This window comes from Gasterosteus aculeatus, chromosome 2 (genome assembly GCF_964276395.1).
Source record: "Gasterosteus aculeatus chromosome 2, fGasAcu3.hap1.1, whole genome shotgun sequence".
NCBI classification, from domain to species: domain Eukaryota; kingdom Metazoa; phylum Chordata; class Actinopteri; order Perciformes; family Gasterosteidae; genus Gasterosteus; species Gasterosteus aculeatus.
The window spans coordinates 11,628,886-11,647,974 of record NC_135689.1 but is presented as its reverse complement, the minus strand read 5'-3'; the positions used below and the strand labels follow the sequence as shown (position 1 = coordinate 11,647,974).

Sequence of the window (19,089 nt, the reverse complement as noted above, 5' to 3'; positions counted from 1 at the left end):
ACTTCTGACTTAACATAAACAGCAACGAACAGAGTGTGTATGTTGAATAGTGTTGGTGTGTCTCTAAACCCCCCTTAGGCTGGCACATCTGTCAGCGATTTATTTTTATGGGGAACAGGCTGTTCCAGGCTGAAGCAAACAGTAAATGGGCTCACTCTGTAATGATATGACTTACTTCCCTCTGAAATTAGCTTCTCAATTCTATTTGCCAATGTTAACAATCTGTGTGGTCAGTGCGTTGAGATGTCAGATTTTTTTCCTTTCATGCCTAAGACTTGATACTACTATTCCAAACCAAATATCAGCACAGACTGGTGATACTTTAGTTTGCGTTAATGTAGAAGAAACCGGTACAGGAAATATTATCATATGTTTCAGTTTACTTTCGCCATGATTATTTTTGACATGACCGATTCCTCCAGCTGACAGATCTCATACGGCTACTGGAGGGGTGGCGAGGAACCACCTACCGCTCCCCTCCGGCTGCATTACGAAGGGAACGTGCTCATTCTTGCAGTGCGAGTGAGGTGATGAGTGCATTTGTGCTGCTGAGCGAGTGCAGCCCCGAGCTAAGTAGAGTTCATTTTGAGTAGCAGAGTAGAAAGGATGCGACGTACATTTGTGCCGTGCGGTTAATGGATGCTGTGAGGAGCGAAAGCTGTGACGAAGCCTTCACACTGTGACTCTAAATTAAAATCTAAAGAACAACAGCTTTTTTTTGTCACCTGGCCCGAGTTGTACAAATTTGTGGAGGTTGCGAAAGCTTAATTGGTTAAGTGACAAACTGTATCTTTGAGATAAGTTCAGTGTGTTCACATGGCTGATTGTAGAACCACGAGTCAATGGTCAAAAACGTTATTACCAATTGTTTTTAGAAATACAATTCTTACCGAGAGCAGAACGAGTAAAGTTGGGTTAATTTTCATCCAAACTGGTTTTTCATATTTAATTTGGCTGATAAATGTTGCCTGCCAGAGCTCCAGAGTGATCGGTGCAATTAGATCTTGGCATAAGTGTTTTGCTCGTTATACATGTGGACCGTTACATATAAGGTATAATTCTATGTCACTAGCTGTTGATTTTCTCCCGAGCTGCCAGTCAGGGGTTATTATTTAGGCAGTAAGTGGGCGGGCGAGGGAGGTGTTGGATCTATCTTAGGATGGTAATTTATGGCTCCAGCTGCTGTCTCCTTCTCCCCAGGTGGAGAGCTTGATGCGTCAGCAATGCATTCATTATGGGGGGGGGGGGAAACACAATTCTAAGGGATCACATTGTGCATGAGGAACACCGCTCGCTGCCGATTGGACACGAGTCCCTCAGTGGGATAGATGGGTACATACAAATCAACCGTTTTCTTGATCGTCAAAAATCTGTAGTAAATCCATGAAATCCATGTGATCCTTGAAAATAAAAGAAATGTAAACAGCTGAACTTTAAGGAGAATGTTTCACATCAACTAGTACGTTATTTTCACTCGTCTTCTAGAAAAATTGATATCAAACACACATGAAAAAAGATTAGAGTCTGCCAAAGTTGTCAATATTTTATTAATCTTCAGTTAAGGCAATCCATTACAAAGAATTTCACAAAACACAGTATAACGACCATATCATGTCCAACACCTGGTTTGGAAATTGTTCAGCATGCAATTCAGAGACCAAACGAGGTATGTAAACAACCTGGGGTAGAACAGGAGTAGTGGTGAGAATGCGTCTCATAGGAACAGAGAGGGAAGAAAACCAGAGGTGCAACATGCGAGGTGACTGAAATCTCTAAATTACTCCCCAAACAACAAACGTAGCACATGGCGGATGCACTAATCAAATGAAATGAAGGTAGACTACCAAACCTCTAAGCATTTTGGCACAAACATGCACATTGTCTAAAGAGGCCAAGTTCAACAACTTTTGGCACTGAATATTCTTATATGGGTCTTATGTACATAATTAGATTTTAGCCTCAGAGAAAACTCTAATGGAGATGATCAAAGCCATTCCCAACAAGAAAAGATAGTTAGATATATTCTTGGAAAGACAGAAAAATATATTTCATAATAACTTAATGTTTCATAATTGCATAAGTGTAATTGCTGTGCTCCCTTTTTTTAAATTAATTTTGTGTTTACTACTGAGTGTTGAAGTTTATGGTATCTGCTTGGGGGAAACCTCAGAGAAAAATGAAAGGTGTAGCTTTTTATTATTTCTTAGTAGGTCGGCCCAAAAAAAGCCCCATTGCTGTATTAATCACATGAAACATGTGTAAAAAGTGCAAATAACATTTAACCCCAACTTCCTGTTCAGTCTCATACATGAGCTGCACGCTGATGCTAAACACATGCCTGCTAAATAACCTGGCCAACATTTCCTAGTTGTCTTTCAGCTTGTGATTACTTGCAGTAATTAAATATATCAGATGTGTGAGTAAGTCACTAGAATTAATTAATAGATATTTCATAACAATTGTAATCAATGCGTATATATGATTTCCTTTTGGCTTGAATGGCTTTTTGTAGAGGTATTCTGGTATTTAGTAACGTTATGTGATGAAAATGGCCTCAATTCATTTCTGATGAACGCGTGGATTTGGCAGCAGGTTAAACATTGCTTTGTCGTCCGAGGAATGAATGTCATCACAAATCAAAAATTAAAAATTAAAAAAGGGAGAAAAATAAAGCCAAATACGGATCTGGGCCTCCGACAGAAGGAGTTCACTGATTCCGAACTGAGTTTGTGCAATATCGTCACACTGTATCTTCTATCTAATAACACTAAAGCTATGGGAGTCAACATTATGCGGTTGACAAAGATTGTAAAGCAACAGGAATTGCATTAGCACAAAATTATAACAAAGCAAAATCTAGGCTACGTATTGAATGTTAGTTTAGACCGTGTTGTTCAATGGAACATCCTTTAAGTACAGAATGAGAGTGAATAATGCACAGCGAATTCAAAATTAAACTCATTTCTAAATGAATGTTTGCTGTTAATCCTGCAGCCACAATTAAGTTGTAAACAAGTCATGACTTTGAATATTATACAAGGCTCAGTGACACTGTTAATTATCATTATTTCAAGACAATTAGTGAAGAGCTGCAAGTATAAAAAGTCCTCTAACCTTGCAACGGTTTTATTGTCACCAACATTTTCTGTGTTTACACCATGAACATGAGATCTGCTGCTGCTGGCAGAGTAACACCTGGGTAAGTGAATTTGGATATGTTTCCATACAATAGGCACATTTGGATCGAGATATTGAGTGACGGATGCTAATGGAAATAATGGCCAAATTGGCCACAGTGGCGTTAACTGACTAGTGTACAGAGTAGCAAAAAATGAATGTGGAAAACAAAGGTGAACATATGGGCAGCTGTCTTGAGTCAAATTGAAAAAAAATTGTGATATTGCATCTTAGGTATTAGAAACGTATTAGAAACGTATTCCAATGATTGTGGCAAAATGAAACAGTGTGGATAAGTGTAAAACAATGGCATCCGGGACATTCATTTGAAAAACATTCAACACCCAAATATCTTACTGCGAGATTTGTGATCGTTCAGTTTTCATTCTGGCGTAAAAAGTAAAGAAATATTGGAGGAGAAATGGAAGTCGGTATTCTTTGAAATGAGTCGTTCAAAAATGAATTTGTAGGGTTCTTTATGTACAGAGCAAATTTCCAGACAATAAACCGAAACCAAAACAAATATAATGGAAAGAAACACAAACAGCGAGATGACAAATGAGACATGGCAGCATGACTAATAATTTACCTCTCTGCAAACAAACAAGTCTGTGCTTTGAATTATTCATCTTTTTTTCTGTAAACATACGATTTTTGTGATAGTATAGGTTCATTTTAATATAGCAGAATAGTAATTTTCTTTATAAACATTATTTGACTTTCATTCCGTTTAAAATAATGCGTGGCGTAAAAGCTGCGCTGAAAGCATTGGGTCCTTTCCATTAGTTTTTATTGTGTTATATGTTGGTGTCATCAGAATGATCTTTGTTTTTAACGTTACAACCTTTGTGCTTTTTGATATGCGAGTAATCAGTGCATTCTGCTTCTATGGAAACTAGAACTAGGTAAAAGACATCGTGCTGAGACAGCTGACAGCAGGACCTCTACATAACTGCTTGCAATTAAAATTATCTATCAGTGAAAACAATTCATTAACTGCAGAATAGGCTTTATCACATGCGGTTATATTCCAGACCTTAACAAAGTAGAAATGGGGATTTCTTTTAATACACTCGTCTTAAAACATAAAATGGAAAAGTACAGGGAGAAAAGGACTTTAATCGGACCCCCCACCCTTTAAAAATAATTAATCATTTCTGCAATAAATAAGTAAATGAATTAGTCTACCTATGATTTCCTACTTCACCGCACACCGATTCCAAAAGGTATCACAAACATGATACACACTGGCACATTCTAATACATGTATGCCTCCAAACAGGCTCTCTCTATAAGTTTACTTGCTATCCATTACATCCTCACTTAAACCCTCCTTCCACCCCATCCTCTTCTCAGCCTCCTCATCCTCAAGCACTTGCAAAGATAAAGACCTCCTGATCTTCAGCAGGTTCGACAAAAGCCGCTGTGCTTCTCCAAAGAAATATGGAGTCCCATCACCCTAATTGTTCAGAAAATTAATATTCTAAGGGCCTCGAAAGCTTCTTCCAAAGGATGGTTGTGAAGGCCGGCCCCTTCCACCACGACGCTGCCCTACCTCGACCCCAAGCTGCTTTTGGTGCTCAAACGAGATTGGTCTGGAGTTGTTCTCCAGGCGAGTGAACCGGGGGCACGGCGTTGGGCTTGATGCCTCTGCTCTTCATGGAGGAGATGAGCTGCTCGGGGATCTCTGCCAGTACGTCTTTAGCCAGACGCGCCATGCTCAGCACGTGGTTGCCTGTGCGATCCATGTAGTCTCTGAACGGGACAAACTGTAAGAATTGTGGGACTTTATTAAAAATCGTAGACCACCTGGAAATAGAAAATCTTTGGAGCTAACACTTTAAATATCATTGTGGTGTTTACCATAACTACCTACGACATTGGTTTTAAATTACAGTACAGCATCAGTCTGAGCTCCCTTGTTAGCAGCATCCATTTTGGAAATGTTTCACCTGGAACACTTTCCCAATGCGATGTTACAGAGACAACCCTTCTATGGTGCATTTGTCCTCAACAGAAACTTTGCAGAGGCTCTATCCAGAACCTTCATATCCTCTAGTGGTTATGACAAGAACCGAGGAGCGTTTCATATTGCAAGCGTTCCGTGAAGAACCCCGAAGGCACCAGTGCAGAAGTGAAGAACCATCGACAAAAATCAGGATGATGATGTTGAATGGAACCTGCGATCGCTGTTAGGATGAGATATCTTGCTTTGTAATAAACATTAGGGGCCATTTAAGAATGGCCCCTAATCTGGCCCCTAATCTGGCCATTTAAGAATGGCCCCTAATAGAAACTCCCCCCCTCCCTTTTTCCACCAATGTGCCTCTGAAAATGGGCCTTGTTCGTTCTATCGCAAGCTAAGAGAGACAGAACATTGGAGAGGTCTCACCTGAACAATATCTCTCTCAGCCAACTTCCCCCGGGAGGAAATCCGGATGTCGTCCCCATCCAGCTCAACCATGGCTACAGAGAGAATGTATTGAAATATTCCCACATGAAAATATAGATGTTCATAGTACTGGTTTGGGGCAAACCTACAAAGTCAATTTTACTATGACCAACCATCTCTGATGCGAAGGCTGGTTTTTACTGTGCATTTTTATAGACAAGCTCCATAAAATACACTTTCCACTGTTCTTACCATCAAACTCGGCTTGGCCAACTCCAACAATGATGATAGACATGGGGAGTTTAGCTGCCTGTCATGAACAAGAAGAACAAAGAGTCAATCTGGGTCACATTTCCAACACACACAAAGTCCGTATTAACCTGCACTTCAGGGAACATTCATGAAATCTAAATACAATAAACAACCCCGCGGTTGGTAGAACATCCAGAAAATAAAAACATCTTTCAGCTCTTCCATATTATGCAGACCACTTTTACAATGTGGAATATCCCAGTGAATAACGTTACACATTGTTCTTCACACGTCACTACTAATAAGAAAAAAAATAAAGAGTACATACAAACACGAAAAAAGTAAAACACTTTATTCAGAGAACATCATCCTCCACACTTGCGTCACTAAGTGTACAATAATACATAAAGAAATGTTTCACCTCAGTTAACGTCAAAGCATAAAGGCCACATGTTTTATTTTAGACAAACACATCGAACTAAATACTAAACATTTAAGGTTTGTGGTGTACAGGTTTCTCCACGCATGATGAAACCAGCTCATAGTGCTGATGTGGAGAGTGAAAGCTCTGTTATGAATGGATGATGCTTGTGGTGGAATCACATTTGAAGGGGTAAAAATAGGTCAGCTTTCCTGGACAAATCTCCTGAGGGGAGACGTCCGTCACAGGAGAGACTTTATGGAGCGAACAGGACCATCTTCTCCATGTCCTCCATCATTATTATCCTGCCGTCGCCTTCGCCATTTCACCTTCCTCTTCATCTGGCTCATTTATTTACTTTTTTGACCGCTTGCTCCAACATTAATCGCATGAATTCTGTTTGCTTCTTTCCAGCAGCTGAAGACCACACACGCACATACGTATAAATGCCAGATTGGATTTTGTATCAAGGACTGAATTATTCAGTCTACACCATTTGTTACTTTGCTTGTAGTGTAAAGTCACTCGGGGGATCTAACCCCGTCAGTCTGTGCGAACACATTCTCCTCAAACTGCGCAGAATCACAACACACATACAGAGAGTGCTGGTTACACAAACTAATGGTTGAGTGTCATCTTAAGATTGGGGCAGTGAGTCAGTCACTCCAAAACACATTTAATATGATAATTACATGTAATCAATCAATTTTCTTCATTTTTTGTAAAAGAATATGGTATAATTATGGTACAAATAATTAAACTTAGCATGTAACAAGAGATAAATGAGAAAACAGGGTTATCAACCTGATGGTTGGAAATCATCAAAAGTTCATATCCTGAGTTAAATATTCAAACACAGATCAGGTTAATTGGGGACTTTAAATTGCTCGTAGATGTGTGAATGTGAGTGTGAATGGTTGTGTGTCTCTGTGTAGCCCTGCGATTGGCTGGCGACCAGTCCAGGATGTACCCTGTCTCTCGCCCGAAGTTGGCTGGGATGGACTCCAGCCCCCCCGCGACCCTGTGTGCAGGATAAGCGGTTTGACAATGGATGGATGGATGGAACACTCCATGTTTTCTATGACAGCGTTGGTACGAAGTTCCCCAAACCAGATTATTCAAGTATCTTTGTAATCACCGGGGTTGTTTGAATAATGTGTGGCTACAATTCAATCATAATAACAGTAAGAAAAGTTATAGCGGCTTTAAGATGGATAGAGTTAACATGTGCTGGCCTCATAAGAAGTTTTGTAAAATAAGAAATAAAATATGTCAGAAGCAAAGCATCTCCTCTTTTTGACCTCTTTAGATAAATCAAGTGTCCAGTCAGCCAGACAGCTGAAGCGTTTGCTTTCTTGATTCCTTGTGGACAGACAAACTGAGCTGAATGCAGTTCTTTATGTGACTATTGGGACTCATAAATGGACTCAATGGAGTTACTGGTCGAGCCGGCCTCCCATCCAGACAACAAACGGACATAATCCAACACCTGGGCACAAATTCATTTATATTTTGGCGTGCCATGTCAGAGAAAGACTCTTTCACAAATCCTGGAGTGAAATTTTGAGAAAAAGATCAAAAAGGCGCCGCAGAGGTTAGATGAGTGGGACCAATGACGGTCGTTGCAGGCGGAGCCGTGCTGCTTCGGTTCGACCAGCAATACTTACAACATTATACAGTAAGGCGATGTCAGCTATGTAAAACTGCTAAAGATCACTGAAGATAGATCACGGAACAAATAAGAAAACAAAGATGCAGAGATGAGCGCTGCACGCAACTCTTTCTTCACAATTCGTCTCTCTGGGGCGACGGCTAAATGCCATTTGAAGAAAGTCAATGAATCCTTGTTTTCTGTTGGCAGATGAAAGGGCAGCCAGGTCCGAGTTACGAGGCGGCGGCAGGACACACCGCGTTCGGGCTGAGCATTGCAGAGCAGCAGACAAGATCTTAAAAGGAAGGTGTGGCTGTTCGATTGGTTTGATTAACAGTCGCAAATTCCCTTTAAACCCAGTCTGCTGGGGGTCAAAGCACCGTGATGCCGTGCTTCAGATGGTAGCCTCTACAAGACCGTGGCCTCTGATACAGTGACCCTGTTGACATGGCAATGAATCAACCCTCTTAGAGTCTCATTTAAAAGAAGAAATATTGGATAAAAAACAGAATCCGAGCCCGGGGAGGGCGGGGGGGGGGTAAGTGGAGCAGAAAACATCCCTTAAAGCCTCAAATCCTGGTGTTACTGGCTTATAAACAAGAACAAAGGGGAAGTACTGCAGCAACCTAAATGGACCTGCGATGCCAGTGCAAGTAGAAAGAGAGAGAGAGACGGCAAATGTCCTCCAGGCAGCGTTAGAGCAGCACTTACATTCACTATAGCCTCCTTGGTCTGAGCCATGTCTGATATGACGCCATCAGTAATGATGAGCAGAACAAAGTACTGAGATCCGTCCTGCACTGCTGCTGCATACCTGAAATAGAGAAATCAGCAGCCCAGAGTGGTTTAAGACGCTTTCACACAAACCAAGTTAAGAGTAAAATTAGAAGTTAGAAAAAAATGCACTTACATACAGCTTTGACATTGGTTTATACAACTACAGAGAAGGTGAACCGGTATGTAAGGAAGTGAAATATATTGCATGTCTCATAGGTCTATCCAGACACTATTATGAAAGCCATCAGAGACAGCACAGGGAGCGTGGCCTACTTTCAATCGCCCATCGCTGGCTGCTCCATGAATAATTTATTTAACTGTTTATGCAAGTGCGGCAGTCTTACATTTTCAGAGCATTATTGATTGCTTGGCACTCAACTGACAGCACTTGATGAGTCAGAGGGGGTGAAACATGAGAAATCCTTGTGAGGGCCAAGGACAGGTCAGGGGTCAGCCCTTATGTTAATAAAGAGCGTGATCAGTAAGACAAACGGCAGAGCAATGACTGCGGATTAGAAGATTAAAAATACCTTTGTCTTCCTCATTCAGCATTCAACAATGCAGGCCACACACAGGGGAGACATTCTACCACATTAGCAGAGTAATGACTGCAACGCTAATAATGATGGATGAAAACATAGAGTATTTAATGAATAATCAATTTAAGGTTATTCTCTAGCATACCGCATGTATTATGGATCTACAACCTTAAGAGCATTGTCTGCTTCCGTTAATGCATCAGCATGAAGATCTGTTTCTGGTGCTGTGAATGGTCATTTTAGTCTTATCATCCTTTGGTTACTGAATGACCTTTTTCACTTGTTCTTTGCAGTCGAAACACTGTAACAGCCTAGTGAATAATCTGAAATATTTGAGTCTCGTAGTGACCTTTAGGCAAACAGGGATCGCAGAGTATTTATTCTCTGATTGATTTCAACCACTATTTAACTATTTAATGCTGTAAAGTTATGGGCATAAAATCTAAGAATTTTACATCAAAGTAATTGAAAAATGCAACAAAGTAAAAAACATTTGCCTCAACCTTTTTAAATTGTATCATTATTGTGTGCTAGTGTGAGTAGTAAATAAATACAATAAAATATTGCTAACTGTGATGTAAATATAACATTTAACTAATCCTCCCCCAAATGTGTAAGCTGGCAAAGAAACTAAAAATGTACTAAAAAATAGTGCTACGCCCTTTAATGGTACAAATATCTTTATCTGTTTTAATGGTACAAATACAGTATATTTAAGTTTTAAATGTTGATGAAATCTGTAAATTGACATCTTTATATCTGTAAAAAATGTCCAGACACCTGTTCTGAACAACATTATATGGTCTTATAAATGATTGATCAAATGTTTAAATTGTTAACTTTAAAGTTAGGAGTAACCTCATGGTAACTGTTAAGAGCCCAGAAATGCAAGTAAATGCTGAGAGTCAAATCTCAAATTCAAGAACATGAATTTGAACCGCGGTGCACAAACTTAAGTCTAAGTGTTTCCCATTAATATTCAGGTACAAGCCAACTTATGAGTCATCATTACTGAGACCTAAATCCCAGTCTGGAAGTCCAGTATTAAAACATTGGTTGGGTGTAAAATCGAGTTCACCTGTGACCTTTTTATAATTCCACTATTGTTTCCATCTTGAGAAGATTATATTTAACAAACACTGTGGTGCAACTCTGGACTCCTAAAAAAGCCATGTAGCTGCTGCACTCCGAAAACATCTGGTCCCAAATGCGCCTGATTAACATTTATATTCAGTTCAGCTTGGCAGCCGATTGTTTATTTTCCCTTCGTCCGCTCTGCTCGATTCGTGGAGAAACCATCACTCGCTGTCTTAATACCTCGGCGGGGCGTGACGGCGAGTCTACCCGCTGAGGATTATTTACCGATTGACTTTCAAAGAAAGGACAACTGTGCTCGGTGACGTTCAGCGGCTCTGCTATTTGTTCTGGTACCTGGCCACATGATTAACAACGGGAGAAAAGTTGGTCGGTCCATACAGCTGAACCGTTTTAAGGCTTTGATGGTAAGCTTCCAGAATCCCCTCCATCCCGTTGCAGAACGGGTTCTCAACGTTGCCGTTCTGGGAAAAACAAAAAACATGAACAGTCGTCCGAATGGAATCCAATAGGACTTGAAATAACTTTAATTTTATAAAATAAAATACAACTACATTTGTAAGTTGAGCACTTTGAATAGTTGGAGTGTCCTTGTGAGAGCTTATTTCCAGATGCATCTTATTGACAAGTTAGTTAATCAACAAATTGTCAAAAATATACCAAACATCCACATTTCTGGATGAAAAAGTGCAATCGTCATGTAGCAGCTAGCTGGTTTTAAGCTGTGATGACAGGCTGTGCAGGTTCATGTTAACCCGCAGAGGTCTGTGTACTTGCGGAGTGGAGTTGAATGACAATTGTAAAACAGTCTTTGCTCCCAGAGCTCTCCTTGTGAAACTGTTCTTCAACAGCAACAAGGCACATTTCTGACTTAATATTTCACCCAGGAATCTTTTACTTTACTTTTAAGCACTCTGAGGCTGGAGCACGAATGAATGAGACCTCAATCATATTGTGGGATGAATCCCAATTTGCACATTTTAATAGAAATGTGGAGTGATGCCGACGTCAGCCAGTAGCCAGACTCCTCATTAGGCCGTACATGCAGCAGCCAGAGCACATTAGCTGGCAGAGAGAAGCCAAATTGATTCAAGAAGAATCTTCAGCTTTCTTATGGAATCTCATTTGCATTATAAAAGCTAAATTAAATTAATTCTGAATTATTTATATCAGAGGCGTAGCAGCAGCCATCTCACAATGCACACATTCTTTTTGCGCTAAAACAGAAATCCATACATGCTGAAGGGAGCATGAAATCCCAAATGATGGCCCAAACTCAAAGATAAGCTCAACTAGGAAGGGCAAATTCATTCTAACATTCAGTGTGGTTAACTTCATCTAGATTTCACAGTGCGAATTACAACCCGAGTGTCTGAAATAACTCCATAATTTACTCACCAGAGGGAACTCATGGGAGACCCTCCCATCAGGGGGCAGCTTAGCACCGAATCCCAGGGCAGGGAACATCTTATCACTGTCATAGTCCTGGATGATCTCTCCCACGGCCTTCAGGGCCATGGCATAGGCATTCATCTGGTACGGGTTCATGTAGTGCAGTGAAGTGGATTGTGACGGATTTCCTTCCAAGACAAAGAGAAGTCAGTGATGCAAACCTTTAGACTCAGGCTGAATTAAATGAATTGGATGTTCTGAATTTTGTATTTGCGATACAGAAACTTCACGTTTATATTTTCCTGGTTGTGTTTTCCAGTTGCACTGTCCATGTTAACACTTGTGGTTAGGGATTAGTTTTCAGGACCAAACCATTTATAAGTGAATGAGTCAGTTACAGAAAAAAAACAAAAGCAGAAAAAACCTTTAGAACGATCTCATTGAAATATTTGAATGTATATACGAATTACAGATTGACTATTTGAACTGATGAAAACACTATATTTAAGTCATTTTTTTGTGCATCTGTGAACCCATCACGTCATTAAAAAGATAACAACAGCATGTGTGATGCATGATGTACCCTTCAACACACATCTATTGTTTGCTTTCTAGTCTGTAATAGATACAAAAAGCATTTCATTTGACTTTTTCTACATTTTGTTCATAATCTTCTCTTGTTGTCCATTTTTTCTCAATGTACATCATTGTCAAAGATGACACACTTTAAAAAAAGACAAGCAGGAAACTCCGGCCCCTTCTTTGATTAAACTGTCACACATCAGACGACACATGGAAGCGCAGCAGGGTGCTGCTGGTGAAGACACTCACCGTTTGATGCGGTGAAATCAATGGCCACTGTGAAGTGAATCTGAGTCCTGAAACAGATGGAGAGGGAAATGGTGTTGTTAACAAAAGAAAGGGAGGTTTAATCAGGCTCTCCTCACCTGAAAGAGGGATGAGAAAACATAATCAAATGCACCTTTGACGTCTGGGTAAAATATGGTCTAGTCAGGATTTGTTTTTTCTACTTCATGAAACATTGAGAGCTTTTTAAGTTTAACTGCTCGTCCTTCATAGGGGCATTATAATCCTCACTATCATTGTAATCACACATTCACACATTGGTTCCACCTGTTTGCTACCGTTGGAAAATGTGAAGTCTGCATCAATCTGCAAACAGGGGCCTCCCATAATGTCAAATAGGTACTATATATCTTTTATTCATGAAGCCGCGATGACAGACAAGACCTTGAAAATGAACTAAACAGTCTCTCCTGGATTCATCCGCTTCAGAAGTGAGACAAAGGAAGAGACAACGGGTAGGGGGGTCGGATCACAGTGCGTGCCCTTTTGTTCTGATTAACACCTATTTCTTTCCCCTGGATTTGATTCCATTGAGAAACAAGTGCAGCATCAGAGATAATGACGGCTTCCTCCCGCAGAGACTCTGACCCCCGGCCCATTAATCAGCATTGAGCCGGACCGCCCAGCTGACAAAGGGGAATTGTTGCAATGGCATTCTGCCTCATTTGAGAGTCTCTGCGGACTTCTATGGTTGGTTTTGGAAGATTAGCAAGTAAAGCAAAGTGGTGAGTTAAGTAGTGAGTTTGTGTTAAGTAGACTAGAAATGGTCAAACGTGGAATTCATCCTCAGGCAGTGGCTGGTAAACTCTGCAGCTCTGCAAGTGGGGGCACCTACAACACGACCGTACACTTTATCTAAAGGTTTTTAAGGAAAAGGACCATGTTGGCCAGTGGTAGCATTGATAGTCTAAAAACCCATTTGCGATGCATATCCCACATTAGTAAATTATTTATTACGAATGCTAAAATATATCAAATTAAATAGACACACAGTAGAACAAGCAAATACATTCCAAATGCTACTAAACAAATAATACACACACAAATTTAAAATGGCAATGTACCTGTATTTCGGAAATAATTAGTGAAACTAATCCACAACCACAGACAAAATAACAACATGCTCCGCTATGTGCGGATAGAGCTGAGCGCACTGAGCTTACAAAAAAAAAAAATCCATATGGATTGTGGTTGACTGCGTTTTCTATAACACCATGTTGCTGCCCGGGGCAACCACTAAATCCAGTCGTTGAAAGCGGGTCATTCTTTGGTCAGCTTTCAGTTGTTAAACTCTCTGAATGTAACTATTACTGTACTACATTTCATCAGGAGTTTCTAAATCTGGCATCAGCCTGATTCACAACCTGATTCAGAACTAACCCTTCATAATAGAGTCCAATAGAGTATAACCACTAACTAGCTCAGCATCTCCTGTACTTGCAGTTTTGTTGGCAGCTAAAATGACTCCTCCTCAACCGCCGCGTGCATCACCTTAAATTACAGCATAAATCTAAAAATAGATACAAACGTATTGGTGTTGTATTGACCGGCTTCCAGCTAGACAAACACCATATGGCATGAGCCTCTGTGATGTGAAATCCCTGCTGCCGTAGCAATCTGGGATTTGAAAACTGAGCAACAGAGAATGCTGCTACTGTACATCTACAATCTCATCAATGTGCGGTAAATTGGCCAAACCCGACCACATTAATGAGCAGAACGGCACGGTGCTTTACCCAGCATGCAGGTGGATAAACACAAGGGAGTTGGTTTGGTTTCAGAAGTGTATGTTTGTGAGCATAAAGGAGAAGCGGGGAGGGACGGAGGCTATAAATACTATATACCTTATTATCACTATGAAATATGTATGCAGTGTATGCAATATATATATATATATATCTGTAAATACCTGTATTATTTATGCACTAACTGTAATCACATGAATTGTTAGTTTCATTGATTGAGATCTTACACTTTTTTACAATTTTCTACCACTTCACTGCAATAGAGTTACAAAAAATATATTTAAAAAAAATGTTATTTAACCTGCAAGAAAAAAGTCCTGCAGTGGTTCTATTCAAGGCTGCATACAGTCACCGCTGGTTTGTAGCTCGAGAGTGTAGGATATTAGAAACAAATATACGGCCCGGTTCATAAAATTAATAAAAATGCATATAGTGTACACCAGAATACAGCCATGATTCTGAAACTGTAATCAATAAAGTAATGACAATATTGTAAAACCACTGTAATTCTGCAACTGTAATAGAATAATACCAATGCAGTTATGATTGTATTTGATGTAATGTAATCAACTGGAATGCATGCATGTAATACTTGCACAACAACTGATATTGACTAAGGATCATTCGAAATCCGAGTTACATTGAACTCACCAGAAGACCACTCCCAGAGGTGTGGACACTAACTTTCACACCTTTAAGCATTGTTATAAATACCTGTAGGAACCATTGTTCTCGAGTTCACTGGTGGAGGCGACAGACGGGCACTATGGGGGTCAAAGGACTGACCTGGGGCCTGTTGGTTGCTGAGACCAGCGGCTCCTCAGCTGAGATGTTCTTTTTACCGCAACGCCATCTCTTTTATTAAATACATTTAATTTAACCTTTTGATCAGCGATGACCTCTGTCCGTCCGGCGTTTCTTTATCATTGAACGCACATTTTAGGGAGTCAGATCTACACTTTTCTCGTGTTTGACTTCAGGATTACAGGACAGTGAGGCTAGAGAGGGAGACTTAAGTAAGAAATCATCCTGAAGCTATATAAGTGAGGGAAATGAGTGACATGTCCCCCCCCGCAATGGAAATGATGTCCTTGGATATTTAGGTCGTGGCACCAAAACAAAGTGAAGGAAGGATCAGGGACGTCTATTGTGGCCAGACTCCAAATGCAGAAATGTGCCACGAAAGTTTTTTGTTGCAGCTCTTCCCTGCACAAAACTGTGCCATAGATACATTTAAATTCAAGTGTTCTGCCTTTGCTTCCCTGTAAACAGCATCAACGACGGCCCAATTTATGAATGAAACACAGACGCACAAAACCTGCCAAGCATCTCTTAACATTCATTACTTTCGCTTTCATTTTTTTGGCCAGGTGGACACCTCACAAACCACTAAGCGTGCAATTAAATATCAAGTGGCAGAACATTGAATAATTATTTCTCAATTTCCATGACTTGGACGGCAGTAAAAGAAAAAAAACAAAGAAAAGAAAGTGCCGTAGTGCAGTTAAAATACCACTATATTCTCATACACAAAGCGTACCTAAATGAAATAGAAGATGAAAAAACGTCACCTTCCCCCATATCAGGCCAACAATATATTTTGTGATTCAACTATTGAACCTTAATAGGATCTCCACAGAACAGAAACTCCACACGAGCCATTACACGCAAGATCACACTGCAGATTTAATTTAAAAAGAAATATTTCAACATGCGATGAAAAGAATATAAATCTTTCATTAGCCACTCAGAATCAGAGCAGCATGTGGCTGTTGGACTTTAATTACCTCTGTTTGACGATATCCCTGCCCAAGTTGAACGTTAATGAAAATTTATGAAAAACCAACTCCCTGTGAAACCAGTTAGGATGCAATTGTGTTTCCCGAAAAGAAATTGCTTTTTTTATCCTTTGCTTCAGAAAATCATTGAAAAATGCATCATTTCACTTATCACCTGTTATAAAAGGAGCAGTGGAACAAACATTTATGAAAGAAGAAGAAATCCATAGAAGAAATATAAACGATCCAAATTGTGTCTCAGATGTAGGTTTGGCAGATATTCAGACTTTTTATTCATTTGAATGATTTGAAGAAAAGCTGTCTCTTAAAGCACTACTACAGTCATGCAATGACAATCTAAGACTAGGAGATACCAAAGATTTATTATAGGGAAAAAATAATAATGTTTCTTCCCTGAATGACCGTCCCAGTGGGGAAAATCCTATTGTTTCTAATGAGCTTTGGGGATTTTCTCACATCTCCAATTGAAGGGTGGCTTTTATGTGGGAATAGATTATTTTCATTTATGAGAGGAACAGTCATTGAGGGTTATTGTAATAAACGTATCCTGATGAATGTTCAGTGAAAAAAAAGGCTGTGGCTTTACAGGCCGATAAGAGCAGAAAGTTGCTTTAAAGTTTTCTACTTTAATAAACAAAAACAGCAGCTACTTTTCACAAACTCTCTTTAGTTAACACTGTCTGGTGTTTTATTTTCAATGAATACAGTTAATCTGTATCCCATCATGGATAAGCAGCAAGCTCATTGTTTTGTCCATCCAATACCAGCACTAGTAATCCTTTTTTACTTCACCAGTCTGGCATACAATCTGCACCATGGAATGAAATCTGTTATACCACTTATAACTAAAATAAAGTGTATAAATACTTATATTTAGCTTTTCATTTCTTGATACATAAGGTAATTTATGATTATTGGGATTTAATGTGTTGAAGTTATGTAACACAAATACAAAAAACCTTCCAAAACACCATAAAGTTGCATCAACACCTCTCTAAAACATTATAACCTTCAGTGGACAGATATGTTTTGTGGTTGTTGCAATAAACTGTGTACATGTGATTAAATACAGCATATATTGTATATTTACCTTTACACATTTGCTATACCCTTCTCTTGTTTTTTATTTCACCACAAGTCATGTATGAGTAACAGTGAAACGTGTGTATTTATAAACTCTGTTTACTACTAGTACTTTTTTATACTTCTGTTCTGTATCTGCTGGTTAATGCTATGTGGACAAACATTCTGTACATATTCATTACAGACGTCCTGAAGGACCTCTTGATGGACGCTTATCGATTTCTATGATCTCATTTTACAACCTTGGAGCTCGCTGCTTTGAATCACCCATATTTTATTTCATTCTGTCTAACTATGAGAACGTCAATAAACAGAGGAATTCATTAACACATAATGAATGAGAGCTTTGAATCATTGAAATTATAATTTACAGTTCGGTTGTGTGTGTAGATCATCTCATTAACACAATGAGTAAAGGTGATCTGCTGCATGCAGGATAGTGACATCCTTCTTATTTACAGCTCAGTCAAACAAGATTTAATTGCTCTCTTCTTTCGGAAGATAATTTGGCAAAAAAGTGTTACAACAAAAAAGAAAAGAGGCTCCATCAATAAATCAAAAATAAATGTTCGAGATGGCCGTGACTTACAGCACAAAGACACCAGGAGATGAGTAATATTTCTGAATCCCCCGCAGCTGTCATGTTTTATGACGTTTCCAGGAAACTCTCCTCTTTGCTTCTCCGCATGAGACTTTTAATACACAGACGAAGACAAATGAAGGCACACAGGCCACAGCCAGTGTTTCATGATGATTTTCAATTCCTCAAGAAGGAATATAAGTGAGAGAATATCTTCTCAGGGATTTAATTTTTTACACTAAAAAACCCGATGAGCTTTTAATATCTCAAAATGTCTAAAAATGATGAAGTACCACTAAACGTAATGCTTCTGTCCCCATGCTAGTTCACATTAATTAATGGTGTAATCGCTCTCTCACTTCTGTCTGGAATAGTTTTGTGTGAAGTCATTTAACATGACGGGTAAAAAGCTGTTTCAAGCTTCGGACTGAGTTGAGAGTTCAATTTTAGTTTAGAGTATTCACATTAACGCTTCTACAGGGAAGTTCAATTTTGTGGGGATTTAACATTTACGTTAATTGTAAAAAATATGCCAATGACATCAGAACTAAGTCTCTCAGTAGTTAAACTTATAAGGACCATTACAAGGAGGAGAAAAGGTGGAATAAATGCTATTTTTGGAAGCTTTTCTCTGGGGAACGTCAGTTACACGATGTTTACTATTAGACTGGAGAAGGCAAGCCTTCTGTTTAGTATTTTCTCATCTTAAAACATGAATCACGGAGCAGGTAACCAATAAAAGGTATTAAGTTCTGCGTGCTCGAAACAGTTTCATCTTAATTTATTCTTTTGTTGAAATGCTGGAAGAATCAAGGAAATCTTGCGAGCTATTTGTGATTTAGACCCAACAAATAAGCAAATCAAAAGCCAACAGGTAGTAAAACAAAGGATGAACACACTGGTACCTTGAATGCATGTAAGTCTGTCTATGTGTGATCATGTGAGAGGGCCAGCGGGACAGATCTGGGACACTCAGCCATCAGCAGCAGAACCGTAAAACCAGGGCAGCCACCGAGGAACCTCCCTGCATGGGACGGGTTGTCCGCCTTCAATTAAGCTCAACGATAGTCTCCATAATTCATCGCATTCATTCTTATTCATAGACAATACTGTTTGGAATATGTACAACATAGTCACCTTTGGGGGGGGGGGGCAGACTTTACACTTCACACTAACTGCAGTCAGTATTATCCGAAAAATGTGGGCCAGCAATGAGATGAGCATCTGGGTGGATTGAAGAGAGGATGAACCAGGGGAGCCACAGAATGCTCTTAAGCCTGCTGTGTTACGTTTTACAGTACTGATGTGCCCCCTGACTT

At 39.6% G+C, this 19,089-nt stretch overlaps 1 protein-coding gene across 2 annotated transcripts in view; it reads right to left on the bottom strand.

Annotated features, from left to right (window-relative positions):
* Positions 1-1,517: 1,517 nt before the first annotated feature.
* Positions 1,518-19,089, bottom strand: part of cpne5a (copine Va) — a 52,350-nt gene continuing 34,778 nt past the window's right edge. For both annotated transcript variants that reach the window (XM_040193377.2, XM_040193378.2), the window contains 7 exons: positions 12,528-12,574; positions 11,703-11,884; positions 10,641-10,768; positions 8,605-8,707; positions 5,822-5,879; positions 5,570-5,643; positions 1,518-4,946 (listed from right to left, as the gene is read on the bottom strand). In XM_040193377.2, the coding sequence (XP_040049311.1) occupies positions 4,758-4,946; positions 5,570-5,643; positions 5,822-5,879; positions 8,605-8,707; positions 10,641-10,768; positions 11,703-11,884; positions 12,528-12,574 (781 nt within the window). In that variant the 3' untranslated portion in view covers positions 1,518-4,757. The remainder of the gene's footprint in view (positions 4,947-5,569; positions 5,644-5,821; positions 5,880-8,604; positions 8,708-10,640; positions 10,769-11,702; positions 11,885-12,527; positions 12,575-19,089) is intronic.